The 15,849-nt window shown below is 38.2% G+C and overlaps 1 protein-coding gene across 2 annotated transcripts in view; it reads right to left on the bottom strand.

Annotated features, from left to right (window-relative positions):
• The window catches only part of AMN1 (antagonist of mitotic exit network 1 homolog), a 79,292-nt gene that overhangs the window by 25,779 nt on the left and 37,664 nt on the right, over positions 1-15,849 (bottom strand). For both annotated transcript variants that reach the window (XM_069585447.1, XM_069585448.1), the window contains exons 3-5: positions 14,305-14,449; positions 11,612-11,829; positions 11,246-11,302 (exon numbers count right to left, since the gene is read on the bottom strand). In XM_069585447.1, coding sequence (XP_069441548.1) covers positions 11,246-11,302; positions 11,612-11,829; positions 14,305-14,449 — 420 coding nt within the window. The remainder of the gene's footprint in view (positions 1-11,245; positions 11,303-11,611; positions 11,830-14,304; positions 14,450-15,849) is intronic.

Raw genomic sequence — 15,849 nt, 5'->3', positions numbered from 1 at the left:
ACGCTGGAAAAGATTGAAGGCAGGAGAAGGGGACGACAGAGGATGAGATGGTTGGATGGCATCACCGACTCAATGTACATGAGTTTGAGTAAACTCCAGGAGTTGGTGATGGTCAGGGAGGCCTGGTGTGCTGCAGTCCATGGGGTTGCAAAAAGTCAGACATGACTGAGTGACTGAACTGAACTGAAAAACACATAATATAATGTCTTGTTTATGAATATATCACAATGAAGGCAGTGGAGAAGGGGATGACAGAGATGAGATGGTTGGATGGTATCACCATCTCAATGGACATGAGTCTGAGTAAACTCTGGGAGTTGGTGATGGACAGGGAGGCCTGGCGTGCTACAGTCCATGGGGTCGCAGAGTTGGACACGACTGAGCGACTGAACTGATCACAAATGATGAAGCACAAGCTGAAATCAAGATTGCTGGGAGAAATATTAATAACCTCAGATATGCAGATGACACTACCTTTAGGGCAGAAAGCAGAGAGGAACTAAAAAGCCTCGTGATGCAGGTGAAAGAGGAGAGTTAAAAAGCTGGCTTAAACCTCAACATTCAAAAAAGAAGATCATGGCATCCGGTCCCATCACTTTATGGCAAGTAGATGGGGAAACAACAGAAAAAGTGAGAGACTTTATTTTCTTGGGCTCCAAAGTCACTGCAGATGGTGACTGCAGCCACAAAATTAAAGGACATTTGCTCCTTGGAAGAAAAACTATGACAAACCAAAACAGCATATTAAAGACCAGATACATTACTTTGCCAACAAAGGTCTGTATAGTCAAAGCTATGGTTTTTTCCAGTAGTCACGTATGGATGTGAGAATGGAGCATAAAGAAGGCTGAACACCAAAGAATTGATGCTTTTGAACTATGGTGTTGGAGAAGACTCTTGAGAATCCCTTGGACTGCAAGGAGATCAAACCAGTTGATTCTAAAGGGAATCAGTCCTGAATATTCATTAGAAGGACTTATGTTGAAGCTGAAGCTCCAATACTTTGGCCACCAGATGTGAAGGGCTGACTCGTTAGATAAGACCCTGATGCTGGGAAAGACTGAGGGCAGGAGGAGAAGGGGACAACAAAGGATGAGATGGTTGGATGGCATCACTGACTCAATGGACATGAGTTTGATCAAGCTCTGGGAGATGGTGAAGGACAGAGAAGCCTGGCGTGTCACAGTCCCATGGGACTGCAGGGTCAGATATAACTTAGTAACTGAACAACAACAGTCACAGATATACACACACATATGTAAAAAGATGAAATAGTCAAACATGGAAGGAAAGATACACAGGCATCTTCAGAAGAGTGGTTACCTCTGACGGAAGAAGGGGAATAAATGAGGGGAGGGAGCTTTAGATATCACATTTAATAATTTTTTAAAAATATAATTGGCTGGAATAAATGCAGACAATTCAAGTGGTTGGCTCACAGGTCTCTGTTATAAAAATTTCCATACATTTTCATATATTTGAAATATTATCAATCTTTTGTTTAATGTTCTAATTTGAAATACTTTCTCATTGCTAGTGAAAATGTAAAAGGATATGGTTGCTATGGAAACAGTATGGCAGTTCCTCAAAAAATTATATATAGATTAGAATATTATCTAGCTATTTCACTTCTAGGGATATACTCCAAAGAACTGCATGCAGGGGTATAAATAGATGTCTATACAGCTATGTTCATAGTAGAGATATTCACAGAAGGCAAAAGGCGGAACCATATCAGTGGATGAATGGTTTTTAAAAATGTCACTATAATGGTGAATTCATAAAGACAGAAGATAGAACAGAGGTTGTCAGAGCCTGGGGGAAAGGATAATGGGGAGTTATTGTTTAAAGGGCAAAGAATTTCTATTTGCTGCACAATGATGTGAATGTACTTAAATCCACTGAATTGTACCCTAAAAATGGTTAAAATAGTAAATTTTATGTATATTTGCCAACATCAAGAACTTTTAAACAATTCTGAAAGTAAGATTCAACTAATAATTGATATGTATACTTATGGTAGTAGTTTTTCTTTTCTATTGAAAAGCTGATATTATGTTGGTATACATATTATTATAATTAATCATGTCTTAAAATAAAGGAAACTTGAATATATTGAAAATTCTTGAAAACTGAAGAGAAAGCATCATATTCTACATGGAAAAGGCATCCTATGATATGAATTGGCAAGGTGACAGACAATAAACCCCTTCATGGATCACAGCCTTGTTGTGGGGCAGGGGCTTGCATAACTCACTGAATCTATGAGCCATGCCATGCAGGGCCACCCAAGACAGATGGGTCATACTAAAGAGTTCTGACAAAACGTGGTCCACAGGAGGAGGGGTTGGCAACTCACTCCAATATTCTTGCCTGGAGAACCCAATGGACAGTATGAAAAGGCAAAAAGATATGACACCAGAAGATGAGCGGCCCCTAGGTAGGAAGGTGTCCAGTATGCTACTGGGGAAGAGTGGAGGGCAATTACGAATAGCTCCAGAAAGAATGAAGTGGCTGGGTCAAAACAGGAGCAGCACTCCCTGTGGATGAAGTATCTGGTGGTGAAAGTAAAGTCTGACGATGTAAAAAACAATGTTGCATAAGAACCTGGAATGTAAAGTCCATGAATCAAGGTAAATTAGATGTGGACAAGAAGGAGATGGCAAGAGTGAACAATGACAGGAATCAGTGAACTAAAATGGATGGGAATGGGCAAATTTAATTCAGATAACTGTAATGTCTACTACTGTGGGCAAGACTCCCTTAGAAGAAGTAGAGTAGCTCTCACAGTCAATGAAAGAGTCCACAATGCGGTACTTGGGTGTGTCCTCAAAAATGACAGAAAGATCTTGGTTCATTTCCAAGGCAAACCATTCAACATCACAGTAATCCAAGTCTATGCCCAAACGCTGATGGTGAAGAAACTGAAGCTGACCGATTTTATGAAGACCTACAACACCTTCTGGAGCTAACACAAAAAAAGATGTCCTTTTCATCCTTGGGGATTGGAATACAAAAGTAGATAAGTCAAGAGATTCCAGGAATAACAGGCAAGTTTGGCCTTGGTGTACCAAATAAAGTAGGGCAAAGGCTAGCAGAGTTTTGTCAAGAGAACACACTGGTCATAGCAAACACCCTTTTCCAAAAACACAAGAGATGACTCTATACATGGACATAACCAGATGGTCAATACCAAAGTCAGACTGATTATATTCTTTAAGCTGAGGATGGAGAAGCTCTATACCTAGAGCCAGAGCTGAGTGTGGCTCAGATCATGAGCTCCTTATTGCAAAATTCAGGCTTAAACTGAAAGAAACAGAGAAATCAACTAGGCCATTCAGGTATGACCTAAATAAAATACCTTATGGTTGTACTGTAGAGGTGATGAACAGATTCAAGAGATTAGATCTGATAGAGTGCCTCAAGAACTATGGACATTTATATGAGATTATTATTAAATGAAGTTTATAACATTATACAGAAGGCAGTGACCAAAATCCATCCCAAAGAAAAAGAAATGCAAGAAGGCAAAGTGGTTATTTGAAGAGGCTTTACAAATAGCTGAGGACAGAAGGGGAACAAAAGGCAAGGGAGAAGATACATGCACTGGATGCAGAGTTCCAGAGAATAGCAAAGAGAGATAAGAAAGCTTTCTTAAATGAACAATACAGAGAAACAGAGGAAAACAATGGAATGAGAAAGGCTAGAGATCGCTTCAAGAAAATGGGAGATATCAAGGGAACGTTTCAGTCAAGGATGGGCATGATAAAGGACAGAAATGGTAAGGACCTAACAGAAGCAGAAGATATTAAGAAGAGGTGCAAAAATACACAGAACTATACAAGAAAGGCCTTAATGACCCAGATAACAATGATGGTGTGGTCACTCACCTAGTGTTGGACATCCTGGAGTGAGAAGTCAAGTGGGCCTTAGGAAGCATATTATGAACAAAACAAGTTGAAGTGATGGAATTCTAGCTGAGCTATTTCAAAGTCTAAAAGATGATGCTGTGAAAGTGCTGCACTCAATATGCCAGCAAATTTGGAAAACTCAGTAGTGGCCACAGGCCTGGAAAAGTTCAGTTTTCATTTCAATCCCACAGAAGGGCAATGCTAAAGAATATTCCAACTACCATACAATTGCACTCATTTCACATACTATCAAGGCAGTGTTCAAAATTCTTCAAGCTAGGTTTCAGCAGTATGAGAACAAAGAAACTTCAGATGTACAGGCTGGGTTTAGAAAAGGCAGAGGAACCAGAGATCAAATTGGCAACATTCTTTGGATCATGGGGAAGGCAAGGAGGTCCAAAAAAAATCTACTTCTGCCTCATCAACTGTGCTAAAGCCTTTGACTGTGTGGATCACAACAAACTGTGGAAAAATATTAAAGAGATGAGAGTAGCAGACCACCTTACCTGTCTCCTGAGAAACCTGTGTGCAGGCCAGAAACAACAGTTAGAAACGGACATGGAATAATGGGTTCGTCCAAATTAGGAAAGGAGTACAACAAGGCTGTATATTGTCACCTTGCTTATTTCACTTATATGCAGGGTACATTATGCAAAGTGCCAGGCTAGATGAAGCACAAGCTGGAACACAAGACTGCTGGGAGAAATATCAACAACCTCAGATATGCAGATGATAACACTCTAATGGCAGAAAGTGAAGAGGAACTGAAGAGCCTCTTGATGAAGGTCAAAGAGGAGAGTGAAAAAGCTGCCTTGAAACTCAACATTCAAAAAACACAAGATCATGGCATCTGGTGCCATCACTTAATGGCAAAAAGTGGAAGCAGTGACAGGAGGCAAAAAGTGGGAGAAGTGACAGGTTATATTTTCTTGGGCTCCAAAATCACTGTGAATGGTGACTGCAGCCACGTAATGAAAAGATGCTTGCTGCTTGAAGGAAAGGGATGATAAACCTAGACAGTGTATTAAAAAGCAGAGACTTTGATTTGCATTTCTCTAATAATGAGTGATGTTGAGCATCTTTTCATGTGTTTGTTAGCCATCCGTATGTCTTCTTTGGAGAAATGTCTATTTAGTTCTTTGGCCCATTTTTTGATTGGGTCGTTTATTTTTCTGGAATTGAGCTGCATAAGTTGCTTGTATATTTTTGAGATTAGTTGTTTGTCAGTTGCTTCATTTGCTATTATTTTCTCCCATTCAGAAGGCTGTCTTTTCACCTTGCTTATATTTTCCTTTGTTGTGCAGAAGCTTTTAATTTTAATTAGATCCCATTTGTTTATTTTTGCTTTTATTTCCAGAATTCTGGGAGGTGGATCATAGAGGATCCTGCTGTGATTTATTTCTGAGAGTGTTTTGCCTATATTCTCCTCTAGGAGTTTTATAGTTTCTGATCTTACATTTAGATCTTTAATCCATTTTGAGTTTATTTTTGTGTACGGTGTTAGAAAGTGATCTAGTTTCATTCTTTTACAAGTGGTTGACCAGTTTTCCCAGCACAACTTGTTAAAGAGATGGTCTTTACTCCATTGTATATTCTTGCCTCCTTTGTCAAAGATAAGGTGTCCATATGTGTGTGGATTTATCTCTGGGCTTTCTATTTTGTTCCATTGATCTATATGTCTGTCTTTGTGCCAGTACCATACTGTCTTGATGACTGTGGCTTTGTAGTAGAGCCTGAAGTCAGGCAAGTTGATTCCTCCAGTTCCATTCTTCTTTCTCAAGATTGCTTTGGCTATTCGAGGTTTTTTGTATTTCCATACAAATCTTGAAATTATTTGTTCTAGTTCTGTGAAAAATGTGGCTGGTAGCTTGACAGGGATTGCAATGAATTTGTAAATTGCTTTGGGTAGTATACTCATTTTCACTATATTGATTCTTCCGATCCATGAACATGGTATATTTCTCCATCTATTAGTGTCCTCTTTGATTTCTTTCATCAGTGTTTTATAGTTTTCTCTATATAGGTCTTTAGTTTCTTTAGGTAGATATATTCCTAAGTATTTTATTCTTTTCGTTGCAATGGTGAATGGAATTGTTTCCTTAATTTCTTTTTGTACTTTCTCATTATTCGTGTATAGGAATGCAAGGGATTTCTGTGTGTTGATTTTATATCCTGCAACTTTACTATATTCATTGATGAGCTCTAGTAATTTTCTGGTGGAGTCTTTAGGGTTTTCCATGTAGAGGAGAAAAGGTCCTAAATTCACATTGCTATATTGTTTCCCATGAAGTTAATATTGTGAATTTGAAATTTTTGCTAGAACCCGTATTTGCCAGAATTGAATACTTTCTTTTTTAAAATGCCTTTCAAGTGAAAGTGAAAATGAAGTTGCTCAGTTGTGTCCGACTCTTTGCGACCCTGTGGACTGTAGCCTACCAGGCTTCTCTGTCCATGGGATTCTCCAGGCAAGAATACTGGAGTGGGTTGCCATTCCCTTCTCCAAGGGATCCTCCTGACCCAGGGATCGAACCCAGGTCTCCCGCATTGGAGGCAGATGCTTTAACCTCTGAACCACCAGGGAAGCCCTTAATATACTTTAAATGAAACCTGAGCTGAACACTGTTCCTTCCATCTGTTGTTCTCATTGTATGTTATTGTTGTTCAGTTGCTAAGTCGTGTCCAACACTTTGCGACCCCATTCTGTAGTACACCAGGCTTTTCTGTCCTCACAAGAAAGGCTGAGTGCTGAAGAATCGATGCTTTCAAATTGTGGTGTTGGAGAAGACTCGTGACAGTCCCTTGAAATGCAAGATCAAACCAGTCGTTCCTAAAGGAAATCAACCCTGAATATTCTTTGGAAGGACAAATGCTGAAGCTGAAGCCCCAGTACTTTGGCCACCTGATATGAAGAGTTGACTCACTGGAAAAGACTTTGGTGCTGGGAAAGATTGAAGGCAAAAGGAGAAGGGGATAGCAGAGGACAACATGGTTAGATAGCATCACCAACCCAGTTCCGTTCAGTTCAGTTGCTCAGTCGTGTCCGACTCTTTGTGACCCCATGAATTGCAGCACGCCAGGCCTTCCTGTTCATCACCATCTCCTGGAGTTCACTCAGACTCACATCCATCGAGTCTGTGATGCCATCCAGCCATCTCATCCTCTGTCGTCCCTTCTCCTCCTGCCCCCAATCCCTCCCAGCATTAGAGTTTTTTACAATGAGTCAACTCTTTGCATGAGGTGGCCAAAGTACTGGAGCTTCAGCTTTAGCATCATTCCTTCCAAAAAAATCCCAGGGTTGATCTCCTTCAGAATGGACTGGTTGGATCTCCTTGCAGTCCAAAGGACTCTCAAGAGTCTTCTCCAACACCACAGTTCAACAGCATCAATTCTTTGGCGCTCAGCCTTCTTCACAGTCCAACTCTCACATCCATACATGACCACAGGAAAAACCATAGCCTTGACTAGACGGACCTTAGTCGGCAAAGTAATGTCTCTGCTTTTGAATATACTATCTAGGTTGGTCATAACTTTTCTTCCAAGGAGTAAGCGTCTTTTAATTTCATGGCTGCAGTCACCATCTGCAGTGATTCTGGAACCCTAAAAAATAAAGTCTGACACTGTTTCCACTGTTTCCCCATCTATTTCCTATGAAGTGATGGGACCAGATGCCATGATCTTCGTTTTCTGAATGTTGAGCTTTAGGCCAACTTTTTCACTCTCCTCTTTCACTTTCATCAAGAGGCTTTTTAGTTCCTCTTCACTTTCTGCCATAAGAGTGGTGTCATCTGCATATCTGAGGTTATTGATATTTCTCCCGGCAATCGATTCCAGCTTGTGTTTCTTCCAGGCCAGCGTTTCTCATGATGTACTCTGCATAGAAGTTAAATAAGCAGGGTGACAATATACAGCCTTGACGTACTCCTTTTCCTATTTGGAACCAGTCTGTTGTTCCATGTCCAGTTCTAACTGCTGCTTCCTGACCTGCATACAGATTTCTCAAGAGGCAGGTCAGGTGGTCTGGTATTTCCATCTCTTTCAGAATTTTCCATAGCTTATTGTGATCCACACAGTCAAAGGCTTTGGCATAGTCAATACGGCAGAATGGACATGAATCTGAACAAACTGTAGGGGGTGGTGGAGGACAGAGGAGCCTGCTGTGCTATGGTATGGGGGTCACAAGGAATGGGACATGACTTAAGAGACTGAAGAACAACAGACAATGACGTAGAATTGATCCACTTGTGTTGTTTTAGGGACTTAATTATAGTAAAGGAAGAAAAAGTGATATGTCCCAACACATGATTATTTCCAATAGATAAAAGCTGTAAATAAGCTGAAGTACCAACATCAGAAAAACCATTAAGGAAAAGTGATACATAACAAGGACAGATTTTGTTCTCTAATATGACAGTGCCTAGAACTTAACAGATACTCAATAAATATTTAATAAATGAATAATTCTTTCACAGCAAATTAAAGTTTAACCATTAAGATTGTAGAAAGCTATAAAATGACTGTGATATAAAGTTTAAAATATGACAGCATTTATTGAGGTACTACTGTGTGACTGGAACTGTAGTAAAACCTAGGTATAGAATGATGACCGAGTGATGAACAAAATGATCTGCTCTCACTGAGAACTCAGACCAATAAAGATTTCAGAGTCAATACTGACATTCAATTAATGCTGTGTGTGTGTGAAAGGTGCTTAGTTGTGTCCAACTGTTTGCGACACCATGGGCTGTAGACTGCCAGGCTCCTCTGTTCATGGAATTCTCCAGGAAAGAATACTGGAGTGGGTAGCCGTTTCCTTTGCCAGGGGATCCTCCCAACCCAGGGATCAAACCCAGGTCTCCCACATTGCAGGCAGATTCTTTGTCATCTGAGCTACCAGGGAAGCCCATAAATGCTGTAACATATGTTTTTACTAAATGGCAATCTTTAGGAGAGGTTCTTAGACTTTTAATCAAATATATTTTCAAATTATAAACTATTTAGCAACCTTGATATTTAACTTCCCAGAAAATGAAAGTGAAAGTCACTCAGTCGTGTTCAACTCTTTGAGACCCCATGGACTATGCAGTCCGTGGAATTCTCCAGGCCAGAATACTGGAGTGGGTAACCTTTTCCTTCTCCAGGGGATCTTCCTAACCCAGGGACCAAACCCAGGTCTCCGGCATTGCAGGTGTATTCCTAACCAGCTGAGCCACAAGAGAAGCCCAAGAATATTGGAGTGGGTAGCCTATTGCTTCTCCAGGGGATCTTCTTGACCCAAGAATTGAACCTAGGTCTCCTGCATTGCAGGTGGATTCTTTACCACTTGAGCTATGAGGGAAGCCCCTAACTCTCAGGAACTGAACAAATTAAAAGCAACAGGTTAAAAATGGGGTATCTGAAAATGTAGGTATATATATTACCCAAAAGAGAAGAATCAGTTAAAATAAATGAAGGTGTTTGCATTTCTATTTGTCAGAAATTGTGGTCACAAAGATGCAATGAGTCAAATGTTAAAATATGTTCCTTTGTTTAAGGAAGGAATTAAGTTCTAACAAATTTTAGAAAGATTTTCATTAAAATATTTTGACACTTACAGAAATAAGCTTTGGAAAACTGAAAAAACGACAAATTCAAAAACATTACAATGACCAATGCACTGGTGGTTGGATTTTTTCCTCAGTCTGCCTAGGTACCCTTTATTTTATAAAGCTAAAGTAGATATGTAGGTATATTCCCTACCACTGCACAACAACTAATTTCCTGGTGGTTTTATTAGGAAGTGATAAACTAGGTTAAATGTTGGATAGCTTTGATAAAATTGATGGTGATTATAGCATAATGCTGTAAAAATAAAATAACCTAATGAATATAAGGAAGTAGCATGGAGGACAGCATATTAAGTGCTCAATAAATGTTTGTATTTAAAACAGTAAAAGTTTTGGCAGTTTATTGCACCTACAGTTAGAATGCAATTTGGAATTTGAAACTTCTTTAAAAACAAAATTTCTTAATGAAAAAATTCATAAAAATATATATGCTATTTTATATATGCAAACACATATATATACATATAAGCAGGATGCAGATATATAGACATCACAAAAAAAATTCTTTGGGCAATAAATCAAGCAGAAATATTTTGGCAAAAACATGGCATCACCATTCTAATAGTGGTTACTAACATGTTTAATTCATTTACAGGCTGCTTACTTCCAAAAAGGATTTGATGTGACTTTTTGTTGAAAAGCACAGCTTTTAATTAAGAGTAAAAACAAACTAAAACACTGTAAACTGGGAAAGGAAAAAAATAAAAATCTTGGGACAAAAGACTTCTTAATATTTAGAAACAGGTTATAGGTGCCACATCTGTCATTGAATACAAAGAAGGAACACTAAGATCTTTTTAAACAGCTGCACAATGTGGCTTCTGGGGGAGGAAAAACCTTTTCTCTATCTGCTTATATTTGCCTTTGGAAGCCTTTAAATTAAACTGACAGTAAGATTAACAAGAGGAAAGGCAAAATTTATTCACAAGCTCACAAAGGTCGTGGTTCAAAGAAATGGCTAGAATTTAGTTTATATACCATCTTAATAGGGGAAGAGGAGGAGGAGAAAGGATACTTAACAGTCATACAAATGACTTTTAGGGAAGACAAAATGGACCTTTAGGAAAATAGATGGGAGTTATGATAATCTTTTGACAATGCCTGTTTAATGCAATTTCTCATCTGAAAATCTCCCTTAAAAAGGATTTGAGGCGTTTGAATTCTTTTGGAAGTGTCTGCTTTTAGGCAGAGAGGGGGGATGGGAGGCGGTTCAGACAAAGTCTTTTTTTTAACCTCTGTGGTTTCTTAGACATCTTCAGCTCAAAATAATCTTTATGCCACAGTGGTATACTCTGGATGCCTTCATAGATTCAGAAAAAGATGATCAAGAGAGAATAAATATGATGTCAAGAAAAATACACTGGCAAGAGCATAAGTAGTCCTGGTAAAAATATCAGTCAGACATGAAAATTCTAAAGGATGTCATTTTACATTGATAAATTTTCATTATCTTTATCCATAATAAGGCTATCCTTAAATATATTAGAAGTTAAAACCTCTGGAAAATAAGAACATTTATTGGAAGTAAAATGGGTTTTTATAAAGCATACTTTATCTCCTAACTTTACCAGTCTTTTTTTTCACTCTGGAATAAAGAGGTGGAGGGGGAAAAAAGTCCTTGGAAATACCTAATTGAGAATAAGGCACTGGTTGTCTTCTAGGTTTAATAAAGAATTTCTGAGGATAATATAAATTCAGTTATCATCATCTTTATAGATATTTTTAAATTACCTCTAATTTCTTGGCACAAGGTCCACTAACAAGCGCAACCACACCGTGGTCAGATACCTAAGCAAAGGGAAAAAGAACACAGCACATAAATGGAGATGATGGAAGCATATTTTTCTAAAAATTATTATTTAGATATTGTTTTATTTCCTCCCATTTAGCAAACATGTGTTTTAGCCACCACATACCTTCTACCCTTACTTAAAACAATTGAGGAGAGGGTGCCAAATTATATTGTAATTATTTAACTATCAAAATATGAAGTCAATACTTTCAGCAACAACAAAAATTGTGTTCTGATGAGTTATGGAAATATACTGGGCAAATAAATACATACAGTCTCTACATTTCAAGTTTTATTTCATTTACCTGAGTAGCTGAAAAATCAACACACTGCAAAAATGCGCAGTTTTCTCCTAATGCCTGCAAGGACACATCAGTAATACCTAAGCAGCCTCCTAAATCAATGATCTTTAACAGCCGGCAATTGAGTGCAAGAGCAAGGACTCCTTCATCAGTGAGATTGCAGCATCTTTTCAAAGAAGCTTCATGCAGGTAAGAACAAGATGAAGCCACAGCTTTTATTCCTGAGGGAAAATATAATTCCATATCAATGAGCTATAGATGTTTATATATGAGAAATGTGACTGATTTTTATTTTAGTAATCACCAGTACTGATACATCCAGTTAGCCTTTTCCAAAGTAGTTCATATGGGGAACATACTATTTTTCCAGTGATGCTGTCATTATTTAAAACTCTTTTAGAATGTTTCAAGAATTCTCTATATTCTCTGTAGTACAGTCTTCAGAATATCTGCAATTAATGACATGCGTTTTTATGATTAGATTTGCTTTTAAGAAATGACCAAATATCATTCAGAACCAAATTAGGTAATTAAATAGTAATGAATCTCCTTTTTGTTAAAAGTTTTAAAGTAATAAAGTTAATTTTCTTGTAGACTCTGAAAAGAAGTCAAAAGTTAAATGCCGCAAATGTCTTAATAGCTTTCATGCTTATCCTTAGAAATCATACCCATGTTTCTGTGTTTTCCCCTACCTCTTTGATTCTACCCTTTCCTACCACCATGCTCCTTCTGTTAGCCTGGATGAATCTTAAATTTTACCGAGGGTCAAGAAAAGACAGGCCCTAAATCCAATTAAATTGATGTAAAAGCACTTTGGTAACAGGTATGTGATGATGTGCCCTATAAATAAAAAGAGTACTGAAGGAATCCTGGGCCCTTCAGTCATGGACAAACATTATAGCACTGTTAAAAGACACCTTTATGGGCAAAATACACAAAATGGAAGATGGTAAATTCGTGTGTAGGTCATTTTTATTGTTTACTATGTCTTGCTGCGATTCATGGGGTCGCAAAGATTCGGACACAACTGAGCGACTGAACTGAACTGAACTGAACTGAAAGAACTCTTACTTTATTCATTAGTGTTCAGCATGAAAGTTCTTTTTAGAGAGTCAGTATTTGTGTAAACATTTTAAAACTTATGCTTCCTTGCAATATTATGAATATTCTAACTTGCTAACCAAGCTAATTGTAAAATAAAGCCAACTACCTACAAAATTTTCCAGAAACCTAGGTAGCCAAATAACTCCCTCTTTCTTATATTGAAAAGAGTAAAAATTTTATATTTTTTAAAAATGGTAAAAATCCATTAATTCATGTAACAGTCACACTGATACATGCAGTCTGCCTGGTTATAAAACACTGTAACTGGACAAGGTCGGTACCAAACCCAATTTCAGCTTCCTGCCACTCGGAAGGTCAATACTCAAGAGACAAGACTTGGTGGAAATCTTAAAGTGGCTTTAGTCAGGAAGCCGGCAAACTGGGAAGATGGTAGACTGACGTCCTTAAGAGCATCTCCAAGTTGCCAGTTGGGAGATAAAGGTTCTAAAGCATATGTGAGGGGGTGGGCTGCAAGGCACACAAGCAGTTCATACACAGTTCTCAGACTGGTTGGCATCAAGGTGAAGTTTCAAACATCACCAGTCTTCTGGTTTCAACTGGTCTGGGGTCTACATGCTTGCAGTCAGCAGTTTTCATCTGGTCTGCTTCCTGTGAAAACAACTTAGGAGTGTGTGTTAGATCCTTATAGCTTTCAGAGAACTGGGCGTTTGGTGATTTTGCTATGTGACTGGCTTATAGTCTAAATTGTTTCAGCTTCCCTGCCAATGTCCTTGAAGTTGGTATCTGGAATTAAGCAAGCAAAATTAGTTCTTTCTTAGTCAATTAGTCATTGTCTAAAACTGTTTTGAGGCTTGCTTAGGTTAGCAGGAGTGGAAAATACATGTTTCAAGTTTTGTGCAGCTCAAAATGGGGCAACTTGAAAATACACATTTCAAGTTTTGTGCAGTTCAAAATGAGGCAGTTCTGGCTACAAAACTATGTGTTATACAGGCTGATAGAAGAGAACCTAGTAAATATTTGTTAATGATTTAACTTTCTGTTGTAATATTACAACAAAAAAGTCTTAACAAAGTTATGAACTGGTCATTTCTTATTTCACTATACTAGGCAAATATTTAAAATATTTATCTAGCCATGTTTATTTTAAATATATTTAAAATTTAAATAGTGACAACGTATTTCCTAACTTTCAGCACCGATTATAAGCAAGAATTCTAATTAGGATTCTCTAGCTTATTTTGAATATTTTAATTGATAAATATAGTTTCTATTTCTTTGACACCTTCATACTGTTCATGGGGTTCTCAGAACTGACTCATTGGAAAAGACCCTGATGCTGGGAAAGATTGAAGGTGGGAAGAGAAGGGGATGACCAAGGATGAGATGGTTGGATGGCATCACCGACTCAATGGACATGAGTTTGAGCAAGCTCTGGGAGTTGGTGATGGACAGGGAAGCCTGGAGTGCTGTAGTCCATGGGGTAGCAAAGAGTTGGACATGACTGAGCGACTGAACTGACTGACTGACATCTTCATACTATCTTTTAATATATCTTCCCCTTCTCTGCTCCAAAACTATGGTGAATAGTTCTGTACCAATTCATTCGTAATTGATAGTGTTAATAAACATACCTTTTGAAGTTATGGAAATTCTGTTTTCTTTTGAGGAATTTAAATTTAATTTCTTCAGTTTTCTGCAGTTACATAGGTGCAGGAGAGCAGTATCTGAAATATCACAGCTTCGTAGATCTAGAGTTTGGACTTCAGGATGTAAAATCTATAATACATACATTATTTTGAAAAATTAAAATTTCCTACAGACATAAATATTTATTCCATATTCAGTGTTTTGATGGTCATAACAGAGAAATGGCAGGTGAAAACTACAGCAAAGAATACAGAAATGCATTTGCGTGAAGACAGACACAAAAAGCAGAAAAAACCAAGTCTACTTCCAACTGAGGGTGCAGCTTATAGTGTCCCCAAAGTCTTGTTGGGACAGAGAGCTCTACTGAGACAGTTGGTACAGAATAAGAACCCATTAGATATGGAAGCAGAACCAAGGTAGTGGGGTGCTTATCCTCTTCCAGTAGTTTCTGACTATCATGAGAGAGTCTAGCTATGTGCCTCTTTGCTCAGCAGGTACAAGTCTTTAATCTCTGTAGGCAGTGAGTGATGATAGTTGCAAACCCATTTTACAATTAAGAGAACTGAGGTTCAGTGTCAGAAAGAGTGGCAAGGCTGGTATTTTTATTCAGGCCAGAAGCTTTACTATACATTCTCCCTTACAGAATTGTTAATTTTAGCTTAATTAGGGAAAAGGGCTTCCTAGGAAGCTCAGTTGGTAAAGATCTGCCTATAATGTGGGAGACCTGGGTTCAGTCCCTGGATACGGAAGATCCCCTGGAGAAGGGCATGGCAAACCACTCAGTATTCTTGCCTGGAGAATTCCCATGGACAGAGGAGTCTAGTGGGCTACAGTCCATGGGGGTCACAAAGAGTCAGACACGACTGAGCAACTAACATATATAAAGGGAAAGGGAGTAAGTATAAGTTAGATGGAGTGAGGTGGCCAGAAGAAGAATGAAAAGAGTTTAGAAGAATGATTTTTAACTGATTGTTATCCTTGAATGGATACAATCAATCTAGTAGGCTATGATCAACACTTTTTAATTGAAATAAGACATACTAGAATAAAATAGAAAAATATCCAAGTGTACTGCACACTGTACTGTTACACGTAGGTGTGGTTTGTGTCCTAGAGTGACAATGTAACATTCATATTTCTTCTTGTGGGTCTTTTTTTCCCATTCATTTTTTTGCTCTGCATTTTAATTTTTTCCAGATTTATTAAGGTATACTTAACCAAAACGTTTAACATTTCTTGAAAATAGGTAGTTCATGGATGTTGGTACCATGAAGACAGGGGAATAACTGGAACAGTGGGAGAAGATTTTTAATTTTTATTTTGTTTTTTGGCTGCTCAGCATGTGGGATCTTAGTTCCCCAACCAGGAATGAAATCTGCACCCCCTGCATCGGAAGCGTTGAGTCTTAACCTCTGGACCCCCAGGGAAGTCAATGGGAGATTATTTTAGAAGCTATTACACAAGGACATTATGGTTATCTGGAGAAAAAAAGAACTTTAGTATATTCCAAAATTACTCATCCTAATATA

The sequence above is a fragment of the Ovis canadensis genome, chromosome 3, assembly GCF_042477335.2.
Source record: "Ovis canadensis isolate MfBH-ARS-UI-01 breed Bighorn chromosome 3, ARS-UI_OviCan_v2, whole genome shotgun sequence".
Lineage (NCBI taxonomy): Eukaryota > Metazoa > Chordata > Mammalia > Artiodactyla > Bovidae > Ovis > Ovis canadensis.
This window is presented reverse-complemented; position numbering and strand designations above follow the sequence as displayed.